Source organism: Artemia franciscana, chromosome 3 (assembly GCF_032884065.1).
Source record: "Artemia franciscana chromosome 3, ASM3288406v1, whole genome shotgun sequence".
Lineage (NCBI taxonomy): Eukaryota > Metazoa > Arthropoda > Branchiopoda > Anostraca > Artemiidae > Artemia > Artemia franciscana.
The window spans coordinates 40328500-40355747 of record NC_088865.1 but is presented as its reverse complement, the minus strand read 5'-3'; the positions used below and the strand labels follow the sequence as shown (position 1 = coordinate 40355747).

Below are 27248 nucleotides of genomic sequence, written 5' to 3'. Positions count from 1 at the left end.
TAGCCTACAGGCCCATCCCTGAAAGTTTAATTTTCCCTAACCTAACCCCTTTCCAAGATAGCAAGAAGTCACTAAACTAGAATTTTATTTTTGTCTTAAGTAAACATCATAGAAAGAATAAAAGTAATATCTTTATTTTTGGTAAATCTGCACTTTACTGCATGATTTAGCTAGGATAGAAGTGAATACATCACTTGATGCTATTTTGAACCCTTAAGAGAACCCTGTTCCATTTTGAGCCCTCAATGGGGCCCCAAAAGGTAGAACAGTCAATATTTGCCAAAAGCTTTAAAACATGCTTAAAAACAAAGCTGTCTTGTGAGAAAAATAGCCATTTGCAGCTGATTAAGGAATGGAATTATTATTTTCCTTTGTATTAATAGTAAAACATTAGCCTATTAAGAAATCAAATTTGCAGAATTTTTTTAAAATAGCTTGGAAACTGCCCCCTCCCCTAAGACTAATGTCTTAAAATAAATGGTAAATTTGTAATTGGCTATATAATTTAGCTAAGATAAAAGTGAAAATATCATTTGTTGCTTTTTTATGCTCTTTCATTGGCTAATTCATATAAAGTGCCTTCAGGGCCCCTTTAAGGGCTCAGGATGCAATTAGCCCTAAAAGAAATTATTGAATTATGAAAGAGCATAAAAAAGGCATCAAATGATGTTTTCATTTCCATCCTAGCTAAATTATATAACCAACTACAAATTTGAACTGATGTCATTTCTGAGGAGTTTTTAGCTCTTTTTTAAAAATTTCTGAATTTTTACTCTTCAGATTAAGGAGAATAATAGTAACAATTCCTGAATTAGCTACTAATGGCAATGTTTTCTCACTAGCCGATTTTTTTTAGAAACATGCTTTTAAACTATTGGTGACTATGGGCTGTTTAGAGCTCTTTAAGGACTGAAAATGGAAGTTGACCTAGTAGCCTTTATTATTGGAAGTTGACCTAGTAGCCTTTATAACCTGAAAAGGCATAAAAAATGGCATCAATTGATATATTCACTGTCATCCTAGCTAAATTATTTTGTAAAATTTAAATTTACCTTATTTTCTTCATTTTACACTCTTTCCAAACATCAAAGTTAATTTGCTGACAGCCCTCCCCTCTCCCTCTGATGGTCACTTATAGCCTACGGGCCTAATTTATATTTTGCTTTGAGTAAATATAGATATATTTCCATTATTGAGCTGTGAATTAGGCAAATAAACCACTTGATACTTTTTTTTTATGTACTTTCTGAACCATTCAATTTTAAGTGGACACTTAAAGATGAAACCTTTCCCCCTTATTTTTGGCTCTAGAAAAGGGTTAAAAACTTACTATTTGATTAAAATTCCATTTTGTTTAAGTCAGATAATATATATAGGCATTGCTTCATTTTGGTCCAAGTGAATAAACAATTTATAAATCTTTAAAACATTGCAGTGTTTATGTTAAGCAATTAATATCACTCTTTTTTAGACACTCATGTACCCATAAGTTGAATTAACTATGACAAAATGAAGAACCAAAAAATACATGATAAATATATAATTTGGACTGTATATTTGCACACTAAGGGGAGATTGGGGGTAATGCATAGTGAATATGTAGTCAAAATGTGTTAGCCACAAATATTCTGCATGTTATGAAATACAAAATGTTCTTTTTAACCTTTTTCTATTGTCAAAAAAAAAAAAAAAAAAGAAAAATGTATCATCTTTAAGGGTCCATAAAGGGCTTAAAATGGAATTTCTAAGTAAAACAATTTTTATACTTAGTAAGAGCACAAAAAGGCATTGAGTAGGGTAGGACCCCAAGTACTTGGCCTGAATCTCAGACAGATATACTGATTAAGAAGCATATATCCTATACATACAAAACACACTCTTAATCTAAGATATTATGTATATAGGTTTACATAGTTGAGGTTGGCTGATATTTTAGACTAGGCCAGAGGGATACACTCCAAAATTTTCAGAAAAATGTTGTTAAAGCTGAAAAACATGAGATTCTAGAAAACATGTAATTTTTCATGACAATTTTCTCAGAAGGTAAGGAGTGAAATAGGCCTGAATTTTCATGGAAAGAACTAAAAAAAAATGTGCTTAAAACGCCATGCCTCATGAAAATTGGACATACTTCTTATAAAAATTTGACCTTGAAAGCTTGTTTTTTAGAGAGTTTGGGAACCCATCTTGCTACAATGAGGCTTCTCTGACCTTCCAACTTATCCCAATAGCAGTTTTGCAGTATATCAACACTGCATAGCTGTTAGTAATACTGTATATATATATTAGGGCCCAACCAATATGGATTTTAGGGTTCCAGTACCAATATATTGGTATTTAACACATTTTTCTTGATGGTCTATTACAAACCAAAGAACAGCCTCAATAATTCACTGTGAATTCCAAAAAAAGCAAAAAAAGATTTAGACAAATAATTAAACCAAAAAAAGTTCAAGTCTAGACAGTGCTTAATAAGTCCCTCCCAACTGGGGCAAGTTGTAATGCAGAGAGCACATCTTTTCACCATTTTCTTGTTTCAGAGACCTTTGTTTGTCATCATAAATGTTCCCAACTGTGCTGAAAACTCTTTTGAATAGGACAGGCAGCAAAGATACTTCTGAGTAAGTTGTGAGGGTCTCTTGAAATATCTGCTGTTATTTCACCACCACTCTAAATGACAGTTTTTTTCCTGTTGATGACAGCCTCACTCACGTACCTTTCCAGTTCCTGATCACATTTACCAAACTCTCAGTCTATAAATACTGACTTGTGAAGTGATTTTATAGATGGCGCCACAATTTTCCATGTGGTTAAATAAAGAACATGAAAATACTGACATGACATCTACTAAAATCTCAATCTAGGCTGGTGAATGCAGCAGTTTTACCAACTCATACCCTGCTTTTACAGATGGTGTCACAATTTTTCATTTGGTTTAATACAGAACATGAAAATTCTGACATGACATCTTCCAATATTTTTATATGAGCTGGTAAATACAGAGGTTTTACTGACTGGAAGAATAGTTGAAAATCTCATTTGTAGCAATTAGTACCAGTTACTCTGATGGCACTAAGGTCGCAGTCATGTTTTACAGCAGGTTAGGTGGTTGGTCGACTATGGGCCGTGGGTTGTAAAGACAGCAGTGCCCATCCATGGGACCCATGTGTAATTTTCAAACTTTGTGAATTACTTGGGTTGAATGATTGATCCAAAAATTTGAACTGATTGATTGAGTTGAATGAAATCATGTCAATAAAAGTCTCAAAATTTCTGAAGTTTAAGATTGAATTGAGTGAAAATAGGAGTGTTTGGGTGCATGAAAATATATAACAAAGATTATCATAATTGGATCAAAGCCATTTCCCACAGAAATAAAAAGCCTAAATGGATTTTAGCTGCCAAGAAGGTTGTTTGCAATCTGTCACATAAGTAACCAAATGAATCAAATTGGTCATGCATTAGCAGGAAAAAAAAAATCTGTGGAAGTCTTAGAAAGGCAAGCAATGTGTCTGGCATTCAACAGGGTGTCTAGGAATGCAAATCAGCCAAGCCGGGAAGACAAGAATGCTAAATTCAATGCATGAATTATAGAGAGATCCTCATTCTTAAACATGCCTGCAAGAACACCCTCATAGTCTGAGAAATATTTGAAATCTTAAAGGAACTGTATGTCTTTGTTATGGGTGGAATGAAGTGGGTTAGTACTTACAAATGAGCTGTTGAGAGTGCTGAATCAGCACTGAAGCATATGAATCTATCTGTGACAAGTTAGATGTCAAGGTCAAAGAGTTTGACAGTGTCATGAAACAACTTTGACACCATTGTTGAAGTTCTCAAAGAGCTAATAGAACAAAACAGGGACCAGTTAATAAACAAAAAATCCCAAGTTCTGCATCCCACATTACCTGCTTTGATTTCATTTGATTGCTTAATTAGCCAACTTATCTTCAGATAACTTAGGTTGCTTATCTTCAGACTGAACAGCTTGATCTTGTGATTACAAACATAAACCCCAGGCTGACATGGAACATCTTAAACATTCTCCTCAGAGACTGATTATATAAAGATGGAAATCTGGCATCAAAAGTAGCAGTGCATAAAGTTGGCTCATTTGTTGGTTCATTAGCCAATGAGAAATTCCCAACTTAACAATTTCCTAGGGATCCACCTTCTTATGATTCATGGTCAGTTTCTAATTCTTGAGCCAACCTGCTGGATGATGGGTGTAGTATTTTTATATTATGTTGTATGGAAGTTTCATGTTATATTTTTTTTGTAGGTAGCCTGGGTCAATAAACCTATTCAATAGACAACATTACATGGTGTCAGAAGTGGGATCAAAATAACAATGGACGTCCTTCAGCCATCAATAAACTGGGAGGCAACTCCCTTTCAGAAGAATGGGACCGCTTTGAAGAACACGCTAAGCTGATGTTTGCAGGGCCACTTTCAGGCAAAACAGAAAAAGTACAGTGTGCCTACCTACTCATCTGGGCTGGAGCAAAAGGTCGGGAAATATTCAACACCTTCAGCATCGCGCCTGAAGAGCTGCACAAAATTGAACCTTACCTCGCTAAATTCAAAGCATATGCTTCACCTCAGAAGAACACAGTTTTTGCACGATACCTGTTCCAGAAGCGAGACCAAAACGACACAGAGACTGTTGAAAAATACATCACAGATCTAAAGACATTAGTGAAACCATGCTCCTACTACGACCCAGATGAAATGGTTCGGGACCGAATTGTATGTGGAATCCAAAACCAAAACATGCGTGAAAAGCTCTTGGCTGAAGGTGATGAACTCACACTGGATAAAGCAACCTTTATGTAAACAAACTTCTTGGTAGCTAAAATCCATTTAGGCTTTTTATTTCTGTGGGAAATGGCTTTGATCCAATTATGATAATCTTTGTTATATATTTTCATGCACCCAAACACTCCTATTTTCACTCAATTCAATCTTAAACTTCAGAAATTTTGAGACTTTTATTGACATGATTTCATTCAACTCAATCAATCAGTTCAAATTTTTGGATCAATCATTCAACCCAAGTAATTCACAAAGTTTGAAAATTACACATGGGTCCCATGGATGGGCACTGCTGTCTTTACTACCCACGGCCCATAGTCGACCAACCACCTAACCTGCTTTAAAACATGACTGCGACCTTAGTGCCATCAGAGTAACTGGTACTAATTGCTACAAATGAGATTTTCAACTATTCTTCCAGTCAGTAAAACCTCTGTATTTACCAACTCATATAAAAATATTGGAAGATGTCATGTCAGAATTTTCATGTTCTTTATTAAACCAAATGAAAAATTGTGACACCATCTGTAAAAGCAGGGTATGAGTTGGTAAAACTGCTGCATTCACCAGCCTAGATTGAGATTTTAGTAGATGTCATGTCAGTATTTTCATGTTCTTTATTTAACCACATGGAAAATTGTGGCGCCATCTATAAAATCACTTCACAAGTCAGTATTTATAGACTGAGAGTTTGGTAAATGTGATCAGGAACTGGAAAGGTACGTGAGTGAGGCTGTTGTACGTCACGACCCATTTAACTAACAAGAAGCAGAGTGGCCACAACCAATTAGAACCAGCAATTAAAAGAGACTTTCTAAAAAAAAAGCCAAATTAGTAATGATCTATATTACCTAATCATCTTCAATTGGTAAATGTAAGGGTGTAACATAACTTCAACTTTGGTTATCTCCATAAAAAAAAAGGTTTAAAGGGGCATTTATTAAAAAAGGATTAGAAAGAAATTTTTATATGATTTACAAGACTACTAAGTTTGTTTATTAAATAATATTTCCTATGGTATATGAGTCAAATGCTATTTCCACATAGGTGTAGTTTTTCTTTAATTAAGTATGATTTCTTAAATTTTTCTCCTCCATTTTGCAGTTTTGGTTGTTTAATCAAATTACTCACCCTTACATTTACCAATTGAAGATGATTAGGTAATATAGATCATTACTAATTTGGCTTTTTTTTAGAAAGTCTCTTTTAATTGCTGGTTCTAATTGGTTGTGGTCAATAGTTTAAGAAAATTAATATTGATATGCAGGCTATTGGGATCTCTATTTATATTTACAGTAAATTTAAAGTTGAAGTTTTTACTTCTTTTAGGACTTAAATAATACCCTGAATATGTTTAAAAAGTTCAACTTTACTGGACTTTTGTTTATACAGTGGACTTGGATGGAGTTGCGTCTCTGGGTCCGAAGGGTTGTCAAATGGAACCTGAGAAAGATAACTGGATTATGTGAACTTCAAAGAATAGCCTATGGTGAAACTCCTGGGGCAGCAAGGTCTTCTAATATTGGTAAATATAGTCTTCTCTATTTTCTTATTCATCTTGATTAGGTAGCCTAAAATATATTAGGAAACAAGTTGAACTATTCACATTATCTTGAACTCAATGTCTAGTGTAAAGTTTTGTTTTTGTAACCCAGTTTGTGACTTGCTCTATGACTATAGACTATGACTTGCTCTCTGAAGCTTATTGATCATACTACTACTACTAATAACTCACTGCAGCACCAAGCCGCCTGAGGCAACACAGCTACGCACGCTCCTCCTCCAACCTAATCTATTTAAAGCCTCCCTCTTTACACCCTCCCAGGATCCCATTTCCTTTAAATCTTTATGACATCCTACCAACCCAGACAAGGATGACCTGCTTTCCGTGTAACCCCAGACGGTTGGCCAAAAAGGACAGTCTTTGGTAATCTGTCATCCTTCATCCATAGAACGTGGCCTAGCCATCTCAACCTTTCTTTCATTATAGCCCTAGAAAGCGGGATTGAACTACATTTTTTGTACAACCTACTGTTTGAAATACAGTCAGTCAGCCAGGTACCCAGAACAATCCGTAGGCAATTTCTCTGGAAAACATCTAGTAAATTTTCATCTGCTTTTTGGAGCGCCCATGCTTCAGAGCCATATTTGACCACTGTCATCACTGTAACTTCCAATATTCTAATCCTGGTTTGCAGACTTATCTTTCTATTCTTTCAAACTTTTTTAAATGTGAAAAAACACCCTTAGCCTTAGCTATTCTACTTTTAACATCTTCACTGCTTCCACCATCTTTACTAATAATACTACCAAGGTAACTGAAGCTCCTAACCTGATCAATGTTTTCGTTACCTAATGTCACCTGTTCATCTTCCCTTATTCCTAGCCTTAGTGACTTAGTCTTCTTATCATTAATTTTTAAGCCTATTTTAGCACCCTGAACTCACAAAACCTCTAAAAATTCATCCATTTTGCTCAAACTTTCATCTAATATGCTTAAATCACCAGCATAATCTAAGTCCAGGAGCATTGTTGATAGACTTAATGATGAGAATTTGAAATGAACTCACTAAGAGCAGTTGGATACGAAAGTGGAAAGATTGAATCTGATGATGCAAAAGATAGATGAAGTAATTTTAAAAATTTAGTTTGCAAAAAAGTAAAAGATGTCTTGGGAAGGAAAGTTAGAAAAGCAGCTAAGAATGTAAGCAAAAACATATGATGCTTAAAACAAGAGAAAAGGGTTTTGTAGAAGATGCTTTACTAATAGGTGTTACAAGAATGAGAAGAAAATAAGACGAGTAGAGAAGGTGTTAAAGTATGAACTAAGGGACGTGAAAGAAGGTTATAGTTAAGGTTTCCAAGGATCTGGAAGGTGGAGCCAGACATATTAGTAAGATATTGTATTGGCATGCTAAGAAACTGTAGCAGTTACTTCTATTGTTCCATAGGAGTGTCCCAATAAATTGCGAATAATCTCGTGGTTTATGTCATGCAGTGGCAATTATGTAAATTTAATTTGATTGTTTTCTTTTTATTCTTCTTTGATTTTTGAATTTTCTTTATCTTATGTAGTTATCTTTTAAATTCCTTCTCTTTTTATGCTGAATACATATTTCTCAAAATATATCTCAGAATTTTATTAGATTAGTGATTTGAATTTGAGACTTTTGGTTTAGTTTAGTTCCAAAATTAGTGGGTCTAGCGTCATTTTGTTGAACCCAAAATCGAAAAACTGTTGTGCTCTATTTTAGAATGACTGTGAGATTGGTATTGCTGCCCTGACTGCACCATGCATGCTCTTTTTCCAAAAATGAAAAATAAGGAGACTCGGCCATTCAATTTGAATAACAGAACTCCCAATTGGTTGTGCTTGGAATGCATTGGACTTAAGATAGAGCTTGAGTACTGTAGGCACTAACATGTCTAAACCTTGCGGAAGGGGGGCACAGCAGTGGCTTTCAAATTGGAAAAGAAGTGAATTTTGTTTGGAAAAAAAAAAATTATAAAAGGAAGAAATCGGACTGAAAACGAGTACTGCCTTCTATGTTTGTGGTTCAAACATGCAAAAATGCAAATATTTGGGCTTCAACTATAGAAATTGTAAATATATATATATATATATAAATATTCCTTTTTCAGTTTTATTTGCAATTTTAATTTTTAACTTACTAAATATGAACAGCCAGTCAGTAAAGTCCCCTTGCTTCTACTCTCCTGTAATGATTTTGACATGTAAAACCAGACACATATCCAAGGGAGAAATGTTTGGGTTACCATTGCTCTTGACCCCCCCCCCCCCCTCCCCTTAAGAACCCTAAAAAATAGCATCTGATGCATCATTATTTTTACAGGATTCTTCTCCAGTTATGATCTTTTATTATGGCAAAACATGTCAAAAATATAAGCCTATTATTATTACTCCAATAATATTTAGTTACCTCCAAAATTTCCATTCTAAAACCCTCCTTCAAGCCCCCCCCCCCAAAAAAAAAGTATGTGGATCTCTACCTTTGTGAAACCTCTGATTATGTATATTTCAATTTTCAGAACGTTCTTTAATGATGTCCAGAAGTTCAGAAATACAGAAGTTAATATCATATCTAGATAGAGCTGCAAACGAGGGCAGATTCTCAGCAAGTAAATCATCAAATGATTTGATTATTTCCAAGGCAGTTAAAGCAGTGATGCAAATTAAATTAATTAAGCCATCTGTTCATCAGCAGTAAGTTTTCTTTTGTTTTAAAAGTTGATAGACTTATAATTTATTCCTCAAGAGAGTTGACAGCTTGTCATTAAGTGATGTGATCATTTCCAAAGTAGTTAAAGAAGTGACGCAAGCCAAATTTAGTCATATTTTTTTTTCTGCTAATAGTTATGTCTTTCCCTTCCATTAAGCTAAATGTTTACCAGTGGTGTCGATTCACGAATTGATGCCCCCATTTTTATTTTTTCACCCTGGCAAATTTTTTTTTTTTTTTTTCAATGACAATATCAAGAGGCATTTTTTATGAAAATGCCCCCCAAAAAGGTATTTTTAAATATCTAAAAAGGGTAAAAAAAACTGAAGGGGGGTCACATGCCCTTGCCTTATCTCCAATTGATGCTACTTCTGTTTACCGGCACTGACAGACTGCTTTGTATAATCTGTTTCTTTCCAAAACAGCTAAAGCAATGATGCAAGTTAATTTAGTTGAAACCTCTATTTGTCAAAGCAAGGTTTTTTCCTCCAATTAAGGGTACAATGTATTTACACTGACATTTTATCCTTAAATGATTTAACCATTTCGAAGCTAGGTAAAGTAGTAACTTAAAGTCAAACTAAGTAGTTGCTCTATTCATTGGATCAGGTTTTGTCCTTTTTATTATATGAACAGCTTACTGACACTGGAACCTGATTGCCAAGTTCACTCTGGGTGATTCAATTGATTCATTGCTCTCTTGTGATCATTTCTAATTGCTCAAATTCTCTGGAAATCAACAGTAAATTTTTTTTCCAATTAATTTTTCAGTAAGCTGACACTGACAATTTATTATCAAACGACCTAATAGTTTCCAGAGCAGTTAAAAGAGTGATGCAATTCAAAGTAGTTGACTGATCTATTCATTAACATTAAGTTTCTTCCCTTCTTTTAAATAGACAGTTCGCTGCCACTGACATTTATCATCAGTGGCATTAAGATTGCCACTGATTTTTAAGTGGTATAAAATTATGACAGAAACATTAAGCTTCTTCCCTTCTTTTAAATAGACAGTTCGCTACCACTGACATTTATCATCAGTGGCATTAAGATTGCCACTGATTTTTAAGTGGCATAAAATTATGACAGAAACATTAAGCTTCTTCCCTTCTTTTAAATAGACAGTTCGCTGCTATTGACATTTATCATTAGTGACATTAAGATTGTCACTGGTTTTTAAGTGGCATAAAATTATGACAGAAATATTAAGTTTCATCCCTTCTTTTAAATAGACAGTTCGCTGCCATTGACATTTATCATCAACGATAGGCAATGGAAGTATCGTTTACTAAATCCTAAATTAGTCAACAGTAAGTTTCTTTCTCCCTATTAATTTGGCAGTTCATGGACACTGACAGCTTCTCATCAGCTTTTCAACTAATCATTATTAAGATGGTTAATGCAGTGATCTTTTCAAACTAGATGTGTTCTCTATTGATCAAAAGGAAGTTTTCTCTTAGGTATTTAGTTTTCTATTAGGTTGATAGTTTTCTGACACTGACAATCAAATAATCTAATTGTTTCTACACCAGTATAAGCAGTGATGTATGTTATCATAAATAAATCCTATTCATCTGAACTAAGCTGCTCCTTCCTGTCAAGCTGTTAGTTTACTGACACGATGGTTATCATCGAATAACCTATTCATTTTTATGGCAGTTAAAGCAGGGATGCAAGTCAGAAATATTTCCAAAATAGCTAAAGAAGTGATAAGTCGATTTAATTCCATCATCGATTGATCAACAGTATGTTGCTTCCATCCTACTAAGTAGGTAGTTTACGCACACTGGTATTAATAATCCACTGATCTACTCACTATAAAACCAGTTAAAGCAGTGATTCAAGTCCCGTTAATTAAATCCTCTATTTGTGAAAAGTAAGTTTCTTCCCTGCTATTAAGTTGACAGTTTTCTAACACTGATAATTTATCATCAAGCGACCTAACCATTATATTCAAATCTATTCATCAGCATCATGTTTCCTCTTTCCATCTACAGCAAGTTGCTTCTTTCCTCTTAAGTTGATAGTTACTAACACTGACAGCTCACCATCACACGACTTAATCATTTATAAGCCAAATCGGATTCAATTCAAATTAATTTCTGTTCAACAACAGTATGTTTCTTCCCTTCTGTTAAGTGGAAAGTTTACTAACACTGGTATTTGTCATCAACCAATGTGTCCATCTCCTATCTGGATGGTTTTACATCTGGAGATGTCCATCTCTGATCTGTTCATTTAAAGCAGTGATTCAAGTCTCGTTTATTAAATCTTCTACTTGTGAAAAGTAAGTTTCTTCCCTTCTATTAAGCTGACACTACTGACTTTGCGAGTTTATTATCCATACAATAGTTTCCAAAGTGGCTAAAGAAGTGGCAAGTCAAGGTAACTAAATTGTCGATTGATTCTACTGTCTATGTTTCTATGTTTATGTCTAAATTGTCAATGTTTCTTCCATTCTACTAAGTAGGAAGTTCGATGGCATTAGTTGATGACATTAGTCATCAAGTGATCTCTTTACTATAAAAGTTATTCTCTATAAAAGCAAACTTTTGTTTCTTCCTATTAAGATGACAGATCGCTGACACTGAAGTATTATCATCAAACCATCTTTTCATTTTCGAGGCGATTACAACAGCGATTAATTTTGAATTAGCTGTATGATTAAATTTAGATTAAATTAGATATAGTCGTATCCTCGATTCGACCATCTGGGGGTGGTGGTGGGGGGACGGTTAATTTGGAAAAATTAGAAAAAATGAGGTATTTTCAAATTACGAACAGGTGAATTAGTCATCATCAATAAATTACTTCACTTCTATTATATTGACCACTTAAAGAGACTGATAGTTTATCCTCAAGTGATCTAATCATTTAAAAGTCAGTTCAAGCACTGGTGCAAGTCAAGCTGATGGAATCTTTAGTAGATTAACAGAAGCATCTTCTATTATTCAGGTAAGATAACCCTTGCATGGATAAGAGATGTTTTAATTCAAGGACCAAACCAAGTTATATTGGTGATGTACTATCACCACTTCTGTCTATTACTCGCAAAGCTCCTCAAGGTGTTAACATGAGTCCAATATTTTCTTTTCGTTAATCAATGATTTGTGATTACTAAACATTCGACCATGAAATGTTTGTCAGCAGTGTTCATCTTTACAGACCAGCAACAAGTGTTAATAATATTAATGTTTAATAGTATCAATACGGTCTAATTTGTGATGTGTTGTTAATAGCAGATGCAGTAAGAGTATATCTAGAAAATCACTCGACTGGCTACATTTTGTATTTAGCCATTTCTTCTTTTTTTTTATCATAGGCAGTGCTAGTAGCGCTGCCTAAGTAAAGAACTATGTTGGCACAATGTTTTATTTATTTATTAATTTTTTGGTCTTAAACCAGGGCACATCGTATCGTTCGATTGGAAATCGAAAGAACTAGTGCCCTCTTTAATAGTCGAACGTGATTGGAGGGCGCAACTAACCCCCCTCACACGCAAACCATTTCCCCAAACATATACAATCAAAATTTTGAGATATCCATTTTGTTCAAAGTAGTCGGGAGTTCCAGAAATTATGTCTTTAAGGATGAGAACTTCCCCGCAGCCCTCAGGGCAAGGGTTGTAAGTTATGCCCTGTGGGCATATAAGTTTTTTATAGAAAGGGTTATCGTATTCAGAGGGGGTTCATTGGATTGGTAATCAGAAGCTCTTTTGCCTTTTTTAAGATTCAGAGTCATTGTAGGGCAGCAATCCCCCCCCCCCCAAACACACACGTCGTAATGTCCCGAAATGTATCCGATTGGAATTTCAAGATAGCTCTTTTATTCAAAATAGTCCGAAGATCTTATAACAAGGCTTCTGTGGTTGAAACCAACCCCCCAAGCCTGGGGGTAGGGATTGTAAGTTATGCCCGTGGGGTATTAAGGTTCTTATAGAAGGGATGGTTGAATAAACTTTAGAGGAGTTTCATTTGGTGGAAAATTTTAAGTTATAGTTTCCTTTTAAGAGTTGAAAGTGATGGAGGGCAACTAGCCCCCCCCCCTTCTGACCGACAACCGTTCTTTTTACCTGTGAGATATCCATTTTGTTCAAAATAGTCCAAAGAACATATAAAAAAGCCTCTAGTATTGACACAACCCCCCAGGGCTCTGGGACAAGGGTTGTAAGCTATGGCCTGGGGTATATAAGGTTTTTATGGAATGGCTGTTTGTATAAACTTCAGCTGTGGCTAATTTGATTTGAAATCGGAAGTTATATTGCCCTTTTTAAGAGTTAAAAGTGATTTGAGAGTAACAAGCCCCCCTCCCCTCCAGCCCCATCGTTTTCCCCACCACATCCAATCAAAACTTTGAGATAGCAATTTTGTTCAAAATAGTTGAAGGGTTTGTACATTATGTCTTTGAGGATTACAACCACCCCATATCCCTCAAGGCAAGGGTTGTAAGTTATGCCCTGGGGGCATATAAGGTTTTTACAGAAAGGGTGGTCGTATATACTTCAGAGAGGTATCATTGGAAAGGGTTTGGTGCAAAAGTTTTGGTGCCCTTTTTAAGATTAAAGTGATCAGAGGGCAGCTACCCCCCTCCCCCACATGTTGTCTTTTCCAAAAATGCAGACAATAGAAATTTCGAGATGGCTATTTTATTTAAAATAGTCCAAAGATCATATAACAAGGCTTCTGGGGTTGTTACAACCCACCAGAGCCTGGGTTAAGGGTTGTAAGCTATGCCCCGGGGGCATTTATGGTTTTTATGGAAGGGGTGGTTGTATAAAATTTGGAGGTGGTTCATTTGTTTGAGAATTAGAAGTTCTAATTCCCCTTGATGGAAGTTAACTAGCCCCCTAACTATCCCTCTTTCATGAAACGCATCTGACTGAAATTGTGAGGTATTCATTCTAAAACAAAATAGTCCAAAGAACATAAGAATGCCTCCGAGGTCTCATGGCAAGGGCTGTGAGTTAGGCAATTTGTTCATTTTGAAAATAAAGTGAGAAAAGGTTTGCATGTTTAACTACTACTTTCCCGAAATACTAAGGGTATTAAGGTGAGTCTTTCAAGGAATGTTGAACTAAATCAAACATGTTTTGTGTATATGGGTTGTCAAAAGGGCGTAACTCAGGAATGACTCAGTATATTAATTTGGAACTTTCGGGAAGTGATAAGAGAGATGCTCAATGGACCAAAAAGGCAATATTAACACGCTACTACTACCACTGCTACCACTACTACTACATCTACTGCTGCCACTACTATCATCAAAACTAGTCCTGCGCGAAGCGCTGTTGGGGTGGCGCGAAGCGCCACCCCAACAGCTATATATATATATATATATATATATATATATATATATATATATATATATATATATATATATATATATATATTCAGTGGTGTATGTATGTATATTTGGATTTTGTTTTAGGTTTGTCATTTCACTAGAAAAGTGTATTCAACAAATATGGTCATATCGACAACTGCTAAATGACCTCGAATCGTTAAGGACCACAAGTTACAACTCCGAAAATAGCGAGCATGAAGAGAAACTTATAAAACTTTGGAAGTCCTTGAGACCAAATGAAGAATTAAGTGATCGAATATCGAGACAATGGCAAGAAATTGGCTTTCAGGGTGATGATCCTAAGACTGATTTTCGAGGAATGGGAATTCTTGGATTAGAGAATCTGCTGTGAGTTTTTCCTATTCTCTAGTGGTCAATTTGACTCAGACTCAGGCAAGGGCAACTTCAGATCCTGAAGTTTCGTATCATTTTTGGGAAATTTATTGATTCAATGACAATTGAAATAGCTAAGAAATAGACATACCTTTACAATTAGAATTTCATCCTGAATCCAAAGATAACATTCATTTCTGTCGTAATTTTATTTTACATCCCCCCCCCCCCTCAAGTGCTCAAATATATACCCCAAAGTGTAAATATGTAATTAATTTTCCATTGTCTTGATACATTATTAGATAAGCTGGAAGAAAATATTGACACAAAGAAAATTCACTGCAAATATACAATTCAGGATATATATTTGGGGGGGGGGGGTTAAATTAATTTTGTACTGCAAATGGACGTCATATTTGGATTGAGGATGAAATTTTGATTCTAAAAGTATGTAAAATTTTGTAGCTCTCTCAATTGTCAGTTAAATAAAAAGAAACCTATTTATTAGTTTAATATCCACGTGACTCAAATATTAATTACCTTTTATTAAAAAAATTTCTCAGAAAGAGAACGAATTAATTATTTATAAAATAAGGAAACGGTTAAATTTTATTCATAACACTTTAAAATTGCTCCTGTTACAACAAGTTGGTGTAAATATAGGATTTTATTCGTGTTTTTGATTTCTTATCTACTAAAGTCTCAAATATAGTTCTAATCCCGGAATAACAGAAGTGGTTCATGAAGTGTTTTTTTTTTTATGCAACAAAATTTTTCTGTTATAATTTATCAGAAAAATTTTCATTTAAATAAATAAGTACATATAAGGTGCGAAATGAATACTTGCGTATCACTTGCATAGAAGTGCAATGTGCATAACCAAAAAGTTTCTGATAAGGGAATATTAGATTTTATTATCTGAATTATTAATTTTTGCCAAGAAACATTTAAACTGACGCGAAAATGATTTTCGCGTCAGTTTAAATGCGGCTTAAAAGTTGTTAATAAATCAAAACCAGTTGAGCCATGGAAAGGTTATGTAAAAATCATAGGCAGTGCAATAGCGCTGCCTAAGTAAAGAGGTATGTGGGCACAATTTGTTATTTATTTTATTTTATTTTGGTTTGTTTTTTGGTTTTAGACCAGGGCAGGACGGAAAGACTAGTTTAGTTAGACTAGTGCAGGACGGAAAGTGATTAAAGGGCATCTAATACCCCTCCCACACCCACCATTTCCCCAAACACACCCAGTCAAAATTTTGAGATAACCATTTTCTTTAGCGTAATTGAAAGGTCTGGAAATTATGTCTTTTAGGATGACACTCCCCCCCCCCCCCACAGTCCTCAATGCAAAGGTCATAAGTTATGCTCCAAGGGCATATAAGGTTTTTATGGAAAGTGTGGTTTTTGTAAGGTTTTTATGGAAAGCCCCAGCAACGGAAATGCCGATAAATGCCTCGGATGAATTATCTTCCCCCCTGATAACGAACCCAGCACGCCCCCGGACACGATTATTGACTGCAAAACAACCAAGAAAAATTGGCTTCTGGAACGTGAGAACTATGAGTCAGTTATCAAAAACTGAGCAAGTTCTCAGAGATATGAAGCAATATATTATTGACATACCAGCCCTAAGCGAAATACGTTGGAAAGGTGTAGGCCAAGAAACGCTAGATCATGGATATGTACTGTTGTATAGCGGAGAGGACAACCATCATCAGGCAGGTGTAGGACTTATGATGTCCCCTGCAGCATACCGAACAATGCTGAAATGGACTCCAATAAACGAAAGGATCTTGTTTGCACGATTTGCTACAACACACACTAAGCTTTCTGTCATTGTATGCTACGCTCCTACCAATGAGGCGGATGATGATGTCAAAGATAGCTTCTATGAAATCCAGATTAACGAAAATGGTGCATTACTTGTAGACTTCGCGCTAAGTAATGACCTTGTCGTTGGTGGGACACTCTTTGAGCATAAAAATGTGCACAAGTACACATGGACATCTCCTGACGGTTCAACGAGAAACCAGATTGACCATTTCCTGATCGCCAGAAGAGGGCGTACAAGCCTGTTAGACGTGCGTGGGTACAGAGGAGCAGACACCCAGTCGGATCACATGCTCATGATCGCCCACATACAGATCAAACTACGTGCTCAAAAGAAGACACAGCAAGATCTGAAGAAACTGTACGACACGGACAAGCTACAGGATCAAAAATCCACAGAGATTTCTGTATATCTTTATGGAACAAATTTGATGCCTTGGCTGTTGAGGCAAATGACTCAGAAAGCGTCGAAGAGAAATGGGAGAAAATAAAAAGTGCATACACTTTTGCCGCATGATTGCCGCAGAAAAGCTAGGTTTCCGAAAGAAACCAAAGGAAAGGTGGATCTCTGACATAACATGCAAACTGATTGACGAACGGAAGGCACTCACGCAAGCCATCCTCATAGATACTACAAGGTGTTCAAAGCTGGCAACAAAACAATTATACAAAGAAAAAGATAAAGAGGTAAAAAAGAGTGCAAGAAAGGACAAGAGACAGTTCTTTGAAAAAAAGCAGCTTTAGCTGAAGAAGCTGCTAGGAAGGGTGACTCCAAGACTGTCTACCGATTGACAAATGAGATGGTAGGAAAACAAAGCAGCCGAATCACCCTTGTCAAGGACGAAAATGGATCAATTATATCTGATCCAGAAAAAACTGACAAGAGATGGGCTTCCCATTTCGAAAAACTTCTGAACAGACCGAGAACTTGTGACCAAGCTAACGTACCTGATATCCCTTTTATGTATTTAGACATCAATACAGATCCTCCGAGTGCTGAGGAGATCATGCATGCAGCAAAGAAGATAAAAAATGGACGAGCCCCGGGTATTGATGGTATTTCAGCAGAAATGCTGAAGTACTCAATTAGTACCTGCATATCCCTTTGGCTTTCTCTCTTCACCAAAATATGGACCTTAGGGAAGGTCCCAAGAGATTGGAGCAGAGACATCATAGTCAAACTCTTCAATAAGGGATATTTGATGAACTGCCATAACTGGAGAGGCATCAATCTTCTCCCTGTCTCATCCAAACTATTAGCCTCTGTCATTTTGCAGCGTCTGCGGAAAGCACTAGACGCAACTCTACGAGAAGAGCAGCATGGTTTCAGAACTGGGAGATCCTGTTCTGATCTAATATTTGTACTGATTATGCTTGTCGAAGAATCAAAAGAATGGAACAAGAAGGTTTACCTCCTATTCATTGACTTTGAAAAGGCATTTGACTCAGTTGACTGAGATTGCTTGTGGAGAGTTTTGAAATACTACGGAATTCCCGAGAAAATAGTAGATATGATTATGGCGCTTTATGAAGAATCGGAATGTTGAGTAAAGACCGAAAACGGTACAACCAAATTTTTCAAGAACATGTCTAGTGTTCGTCAAGGATGTGTACTTTCCCCCATGCTCTTTATAATTATAATGGATCATGCCCTGAGATTCGCATCGGGCTGCGGGGTAAAAGTAAGAAACAAACAACTGTTCGATCTGGACTTCGCGGACGACGTTGTCCTTCTCGAAGAGTCTAAAGAACGGTTACAGTAGCTGCTTGACACTATTAACGAGAATGCAGAGAATATCGGGCTAAAGATAAACATTGACAAATCGAAGAGCATGGCCATCACAACCTCGCCACTTGTTCTCCATTGCAGAAACAAGGATCTAGAACAAGTTAAGGAGTTCAAGTAACTGGGTAGCTGGATTGATCGTGATGGAGAGATCTCGACCGAGATTAAACGTAGAATTGGACAAGCTACAGGTGCCTTCAATAGATTGAAGCATATTTGGAGGAGTAATAGGTATTCAATGCGACTGAAGCTTCGACGCTTCAACAGCAATGTACTCTCAATTCTCCTTTACGCAAGTGAATGTTGGAAAATAAGCACCCAGCTTGAAAAAAGGATCCTTGCATTTGAAAATGTGAGCCTCAGAAGAATGTTGAATAAAAGATGGCAACAAAAAATTACAAATGCAGAAATACGCAGAAAAACAGGTCAACCTCTAGTCATTGAGTTGCTGAAAAGAAGGTGCTGGACATACCTGGGACACGTTCTTCGTATGGAAGAGAGCCGCCTTCCTCGAACAACCTATGAATGGAAGCCAGACGGTAGAAGAAAGAGAGGCCGCCCAAAAATACATTGAGACGAACACATGACCGAGATCTGAGGACGGCCGGTACCTCACTAATACCTGAATGGGAAGACGTCATCGCTGCAGCACCAATGCGAGACGAATAGAGAGGCTTTGTCGATGCCCTATGCGCCACCGATGGCTCTGGAGGAACTAAGTTAAGGTAAGGTGGTTATATAAATTCCGGAGGGGGCTCATTTTATTGGAAATCAGATGTTCTAGTTTCCTTTTTGAGAGTCAAAATGACTGGAGACAGCCACCCTCTCCCTACGCCGTATTTTTCTAAAATGCATCCGATAAAATTTTGAGATGGTCATTTGTTCAGAAGTCCAAAAATCGTATAATAAGGGCTTTGGGGTGGACAGAATCCCCCATAGGTCTAGGGATAAGGATTGTAAGTTATGCCGCAGGGGCAGATAACTTTTTTATGGAAGGGGTGATCGTGTCAACTTGAGAAGAGGATCATTTGATTTGAAATATATAGTTTTACCTCCCTTTCAAGTATCAAAAATGATGGAGAGTACCTAGCCCCCTCCCTGACATCCTCTTTTCCCAAAACACATTCAATTGAAATTGTGTGATAGCCATTGTATAATAATCCAAAAAAATATAAAATGTCCTTAGGTTGGACACAATCCCCCAGAGCCCGGGGGCAAGGGTTGTAAGTTATGCCCAGGGTATATGAGGTTTTTATGGAACGTATAGTTGTACGAACTTTGGATTGTAAGTCGGAAGTTTGAGCGCCCTTCTTAAGAGTCAATAGTGAATGGAGGGACGTCAGCCCCCCCCAAGCATATAATTCCCCAAAACATATCCGATCGAAGTTTTAGGAGAGCTATTTTGTTCAGCATTGTTGAAAGGTCCAGTAATTATGTCTTTGGGGATGTTAACCTCCCCACTTCCACAGGACAAGGGCTGTAAGTTAAGCAATTCGTTCATTGTTTACACAGTGTATGTTATTGAGAAATGTATGCATATTTGAACTTTCTAAGAAGACAAAGAGGACTCAGGTGAGTCTTTCATGTTGAGGGGAGAGTTGAACCAGGTCAAAACACGTTATGTTTATACGGATTGTCAAAAGGGTAAAACACAGGAATAACTGAGTATATTAATTTGGGAAATTCAGAAAATAATAAGGGAGATGATCAAAAACACAATATTTGCATTCTACCAATACTACTACAGCTACCACCATTACTGCTACCACGCTACTCTATTTACAGTATTAAGGGAAAATTTTAACTAAATAAAAAAAAAACGCTTTGTGCATACACATTTTCAAAATATCGTATCTCAAGAATTGGTTTGGTTATTAAGTTGGAACTCTCAGAGAATAGTCAAAGGGGAAGATCATCTCACCAAAAGGCAACATGTGCACATTATTGCTAATACTACTGTCACTGCTACATTTACTACTATTACATCTATTGCAACTACTTGTAGGGCTACTTGTTGCAACTACAATGAGATGAAAATTTCAAGAAGTATATGAACATACAGGTTATCAAAAGGATATATCAGCAATGTCATAGCAGTGGCTAATTGTGTTAAGTTGAAACATATGGGACTTGATGAGAGGAATGTTCAACTGACCAAAAGGCAATAGGTTGATACTGCTGCTATTAGTACTGCCGCTATTTTTGAAATAACCAAAAGAAAATATTTGCATTCTAATGCTGCTGCTTCTACTCATACTACTGTTACTGTTATTACTACTTCCATTCCTACTACTGCCACTAAAGCTCAGGCTACTACAATTATTTCTAATGTTACTACTATTACTACTGCTATTGAAAGTAATTATATTAAGGCGAAAAATTTGGGATATATAGAAACTGTATGGAACTAAATCGAAACACACTGTGTCCACACGAGTTGTCAAGCGGACGCATTAGAAATGCTTCAGGAATGGTTGATGGTATATATTAAGCTGAAATTTCAAGCGTGTGTAGAAGGGGATGCTGAAGAAACCAAAGATGCCATGAGCATACTGCTACTAATGCTGCTACGGTTGATGCTACTGCGGAGGCTAATGGTATTAAGGTGAAGCTCTTAAGAAATATTTAGGCGGATGTATGAACTAAATCAAAACAAACTATGAGGATGTGGACTTTCAAAAAGGTGACAAAGCAATATCCGAAGAACTACTTATATTATTAATTTAGGCCTTTAAGGTTAAGTTGTGGGGGATTTTGCACTAGCCAAAAGGCACTATATGTATACTTTTAATGCTACCACTACAGTTAATGACGCTGAAGGTATTAAGACGAAATTTTTTACGGATTTTTAGGAGCTTCAATTAAAGCAAAAAAAAAAACTATATGCATCCAAATTTTCGAAAGGGTATATCGAAAGTAAAACAGTTCAAAATAGGGATGATACCTTTTTATTGACAGTGAATAGATATAAAATTATTTAACTGGATATTTCGAACACATATACAGTGTTCATCATCATTTTCATCTGATGATGAACACTGTATATGTGTTCGAAATATCCAGTTAAATAATTTTCTATCTATTCACTGTCAATAAAAAGGTATCATCCCTATTTTGAACTGTTTTACTTTCGTCATGGAAAGGCAGTGTGGTCTTCGAAGTTATCTAAGAAAGGGTATATAGGCAATATCATAGGCAGCACCACTCTGTAATAGCTAGAAATATTATTGAAACTTTTAAAGGAGCTAATTCAATTCAAAATTAAAAGTTCTGGTGTCCTTTTTAAGAGTAACAAGAGCTTCTCTCAAGCCCATTCATTTTCCAAACGTATCCAGTCAAAATTTTAAGACAGCCGTTTTGTTCAACATAGTAAAACGGCCCAGCAACTATGTCTTTAGGGGTATTAAGCATATCAAACCCCCACAATTATGGAATTAGCCCGTTATGCTTTTAAACTAAATGATGCTTTAGAATAAATCAAAAGGCATTGTGTCTATGGTTTCCAATAAGACATCTCAGCAATATATCGAGAACGACTGGGGGTATTAAGTTGAAACTTTTGGGGACACTGCTATTACTACTTCTATTCTTACAATTTAAATAAATAAAAAGTGTGTAAATGTATCCAGGTTGTCAAAGAGCATAGATAGAATCTCTTGGGAATGATATTAAGTTTAATTTTTCAAGTCAACTTCAGAAGCTGTAAAATTAAGTTTAAAAATAATGTTTTTGTCATAATTAAAAATTGTTGAAAAAGTTTCTCAACATACAAATAGCATCCCATGCTATGGTATAGAAAAAAATTGAAAAAATATAGAGTATTTTTTTCCATGAAAACTACTGTGTCAATAAAAAACAAACAGAAATAAATTTAAAAAACTCTCCACAAGAGAAGTTTTTCAAAGTAAAGCAAAGAGCTCCATTAAGCCAGAAATGAGCAAAAATAATGTCAAATAATCTTCCAAGCGTAAAACTACCACAAATCATTATCAATAAATTAATGAAACTCAAAACGAACGGAAATTACAATGAATAGCCATGTCAAACTCAAAACGAGCAAAAATTAACCTGAGTAGGGCTGATAACCCCCATACCTTCTCAAGACCAGAACACAATTTGCGCTTTACTGAAAAAAAATACGTTTGAAATGTTAGAATAGAATAGAATATATTTATTCACTACAATAGCCGGAGCTAGCATTAGCATGTCATGACAAAAATAATTTATACCTTCAAAAACACTCACAGGAAAATTTAAACAAACATTATATTAATCAAACACATATTAATCAAACATTAAATATTAGTCGCGTCAATATTATTAAAATGACGGGTAAAATATGGAACAAATGATTTGCGATATCTCTCAGTACTATAGGCTGAGCAAGTCAGTAACTGTGGACAATTCTTTTTTATTTGTCGGAGTTTAGTAACTGGTCCTTCAATTGGGGGGCTCACAAAGTTGGGTAGTAGAGACAATGAGTTGTGGAATTTAAACAATTTAGTCCAAATCTATATGTTAAGCCATGTCTACGACTATCAAGTGAGTCTAAATTGAGTTGTTTCAGTGCATCTTCGTAAGTTGAGTAGTTTTGTCCAAGTATAATTTTTACAGCTCTTTTTTGTATCGTCTCAAGTCTATCTGTTTGATCTTTTGTCAATCCCAGATGCCAAGCAGGGCATGCATACTCAAGAGAAGGTCTAACATAGCTCCAGTATGCGGACTTTAAAACCTCAGTTGGTGTACCAAATCTTTTTAGGTTAGAAAATGAATGTAAAAGCGAGGCGCCTTTTTTTAGTCAGATAGTCAACGTGCGAATTCCATCTTAAATTATCATCCAAAAGAATCCCAAGTATTTTAACAGTTTTCTTTGTTGGCAGTATGGAATTATGAGAAGAGTGGTTGTTACCCTTTAGGAAGGAAAATGTCATATAAGAGCTCTTAGTTTCACTGACCGTCAGTTTTACCTTTCCTAATTTAGCCTTTAGATCATGATAGATCAAGTCAAGACTGTTCAGTAGTCGGAGGGCTTAGTCGCAAAGAACAGTTAAATCATCAGCAAATTTAAAACGCTCACGTACTGTTGTTAAAATACGGTTAAAAACAATAAGAAAAGAAAGCGGGCCTAATTTAGTCCCTTGTGGCGAACCACAAAAAATATTTACAAATTCAGATGGCTAATGATCAGGAAGTTGGACACACTGAGATCTTTCAAAAGAAAACTAGCGAGCATTCGTACAACAAATGGACGGGCACCCATAGCCTTTGCTTCTTCCACAACTACGTTATGATCAAGACTATCAAAAGCCGTAACTATGTCTGCAAATAATGCATCAGTATATATCAATTAAACTGACAATCCAGGGTTTTTTTGTTTTTTTTTTACACTTTGAAGATTATTTGACTTTATTTTTGCTCATTCTTGACTTAATGGGGCTCTTTACTTTTCTTCGAAAAACTTGTCTTTTGGAAAAAGTTTTTTTTTTTTTTAATTAATCAGAAGAAAGGGGTAAATGTGCTAGGTTTCAGAAACGGCGGGCCCAAACGCCCCTACCTTTATACATGATTTTTAAATATTATATTCTACTATATTGGTTTTTACTGAAGGTTCTAACCTATAGTTCAAACGAAAAATCTTAGAGGAAAATATTAGCTAATTACCGCCATCAGTTAAGAGGAAATTTCCCTGGGGGGGGGGGAGAGGAGGATCACCATGAATTTCTTTTTTGCTACTACAAATTCTATTAATTCACTGCAGCACCCAACCGTCTGATGCCATCACAGCTGTTCTCACTCCTCCTTTACCCTATTAATTTCTGTGGAATTTAGATGGAAATTTTTCTCGTTTTCTTCTTTAGAAGCATTTTCTAATTATTTTTTTTTGTTTTCCAGGAGTTGCCATCACTCACTGGCCTCTCCCTGGTGGCACCTATGCATTAAAGCATTTTTTCTCAGTTCCCCATCTCTTGAAATTCTGCTCAACAAAAAGTGCCACAGAACCCGTGATTGTTGGTAGCTGATTGTTGCTACCCCCCTCTGAATAAGCTCTTTGTTTCTCTCTAATTGATTAGAGTGAAAAATTAGAACATCTGTCCCGATGAGAGGTTCAATATCTGAAAAGGAGCTTATTGAGGCTCAAATGGAAATCTTATTCGTTCGTATTCCAGTCAGTTTTTCTTACATGCATATAAGAGAAATAAGTTTTTCTGGTATTTCTCTTAAAGAGCCAACGAGTTTACTCTTAAGAACAATATTGAATCTTATTGTTTACGATGATAGTTTCTAAAAATACGAAATAATACAACAATAAACAATTTTATAACCAAATTCTCTATATATTTTTTAAGCTATTTAGAGTAGTATTGCTAATATTCTATCTATATAAGCTATTGCTAAAGTGTATATCAGAATAGTATATTTCTCGCAGCAGACTTAAAAAAATACAAATAATTTTTTTGCCTGAAGATTGCCATAAAAAAAAAAAAAAAAAAAACAGCAATATCACTTCTTTATTTATTTCCCAGTTGTTTGTTTCATGTGCTTGAATGATTTTGCTTCTGATTTTCTTATGTCAACCCATTTAATTACCATTAATAAGTCCGTCTTTGAAAGATATTGTGTGTTCTATTTCAGGTATTTCGCTATTGATTATCCTGAAGCCGCACGACACGTTCTTTCACGCTCAAATCATCCACGGTTAGGGTAAGTACTTCATTTGGATCAACCATAGAGCCCGGAAGTGGTTCTACATTTGAGGTAATCTTAGAATCCCCCCACCTTATATTACATTTGACTCGTTTGGAATGTAAATTAATAATCTCCGTTCAACAAGTTTGTGTCATTGTAAAGCAGAACGCAATGAGAAATCAGAACATACTGTTGGAGTTTGTATGACCTAAAGGTTAAAACTAGATCGGGATTAGTAGAAGCTAAGAATGACAGACACTTAAGCGAACCAAGAGAGAGATAATTGTCTACATTTCCAATTGTTTTCAACGCTTGTGGATTGAACCGTGTCGCTTTTGGTGTGATTTGAAAGTTGACTACCAAATTACGGCATAATACTGCAAATGAAGTTTCAGAGGTCCCTTGCCAAGTAGACAAAGAGTTTTTTTCAGAAAATACATGCTTGGGTTTCTTGATGATGCCAGTATCGACAGGGTTCCAGTTCCAAAGCTTGTAGGTATAGAGCGGAAAGGTTTTTGGGTGGGAATATACCTAGATACATTGCAAAACCCGTTTCTGGCCGCCTGATTGTTCACCTAGAAGTTGTAATGCCACTCATCTCTGAATTAAGAGTTTACATCCTTGAAAAAAGTAGAACATATGATTTGTCGTAAATTGATTCCTATCCCTCCAGACGTAAGTTTCTTCTAAGCCACTAGTTTTTCTTGGTATTTTGTCATGCCTGAATCGTAGAAGGCCTATGAATATTGTCGTCTATGAATGCTACCAGCTCATCAGAATCGTTGTCTTTATTTGAAGTGCCTTCACCGCAGCATAGTTGGCAGCACCGTGAGGTCCTGAAATTTAGGTTGAGATCATTACTTTGGCCATTCATATGAATCTGAAATAACAGTAAGCCTGGGATCGATCCCTGTAGTACACCTAAATTTACCACTATATTTTTAAATGGATCTTCTCCTGTGTGCATGCATCGGTCGCCATGGTGGGACAGGAATCATTCCAGTGTCTCTGCTCTAACTCTGATATGTCCTAGTTTATTTAGTTGAACAACATGGTCCATATTGTCAATTTTTTAATATCTAGAAATGTAGCAGCTGGCACAAGTAGAGGGCTTGGTTTATAAATAAGCTCAATGACGTCACCTCATCTTCAATTCAGTGTCCTGGTCTGAATCCAAAGTGCTGACTAATCTCTTCGCTTTGAGAAAAGAGTAAAGGTTATCTTCATAGGTTTCCGAATCATTTCAGAAAACACTAAAAGAACTGAGATGGGTCATTATGAAGATGACCTTTTTGAAGAGAGTCTGTTCATGCCTTCTTGAGCTCTGATACTTCCTTCAGCAATGAGAGGTTTATCAAATGTTTCATGGGTTGTGACATAGATGGCAACACTGCTTTCAACACTCTCGTAAACGTGATAGAATCAGGACGTTGTTGTACCTCTCCAATTTTTCATAATCATTGAAATGTCGAGAGAAGCCATGAGAATAACTGCCATTGACTCAACATGCGCTGGGCTCAGAAAATTCTTTTAGGATTTTGTCGAGGACGTTACTGTTTTCTCTCCAACACTGGAAAAGAAAGTGTAAAGTGCTTTCGCAACGGTTGTATGCTTAGCTGAGGTATTCCTGCCGACATTAGTTTTAGGGGGTAGTTCAGGGTTTTGGCCCTTGGGTCGTAATGTTGGATTAATTGTCTTCCATACTTTTCTTCCATCCTTACCATTTTCAGCTAGTTTTTTAGGCAGAAGGTGAAAAGTTTCTTTTTTTTTCTGAATGGAGCATCTAAAAAAGTATAAAGGCCGTAGATCTAGAAAAGTTTGCAGCGTCATTCTTAGTTTAGTGATTTAAGCCCAAACCTCAGCGTTTGTTCATCTATTTTAAATTTTTGAATCTGTAGAATACCAAGAAAAAAGGTTGTAATTTATCATTAAACGTTCTCAACTACATGTGAATCTGACCCTCTTGGAAACTGTTCTTGTTACGCAAATGGTATTTGATTTTGACCAAAGCAGCTATTTAAGGATTTCTAAGGCCGTTAATCAGAAATGTGAAATTCATATTGCAGTTTAAAGTCCAAAACTGAAATACGTATCCCACAAATTGTCTTTGGATTTCACCAAAATTGGCTAAAAGTGGAGATCAAACTAAAATGATGCCCGTGATCTATTAATTGTAGATTTATGATCTGTAAAAGCGTCACACAGAATTAC

General features: G+C 36.0%; 1 protein-coding gene across 4 annotated transcripts in view; it reads left to right on the top strand.

Moving 5' to 3' along the window:
- The window catches only part of LOC136025262 (ELMO domain-containing protein 2-like), a 38164-nt gene that overhangs the window by 7072 nt on the left and 3844 nt on the right, over positions 1 to 27248 (top strand). For 3 of the 4 annotated variants that reach the window (XM_065701120.1, XM_065701117.1, XM_065701118.1), the window contains exons 2-5: positions 6145 to 6340; positions 8866 to 9040; positions 14484 to 14747; positions 24984 to 25052. In XM_065701120.1, coding sequence (XP_065557192.1) covers positions 6166 to 6340; positions 8866 to 9040; positions 14484 to 14747; positions 24984 to 25052 — 683 coding nt within the window. In that variant the 5' untranslated portion in view covers positions 6145 to 6165. Of the gene's footprint in view, positions 1 to 222; positions 2622 to 6144; positions 6341 to 8865; positions 9041 to 14483; positions 14748 to 24983; positions 25053 to 27248 lie in introns of those variants that run through there. The other variant, XM_065701119.1, reaches the window with a different exon arrangement.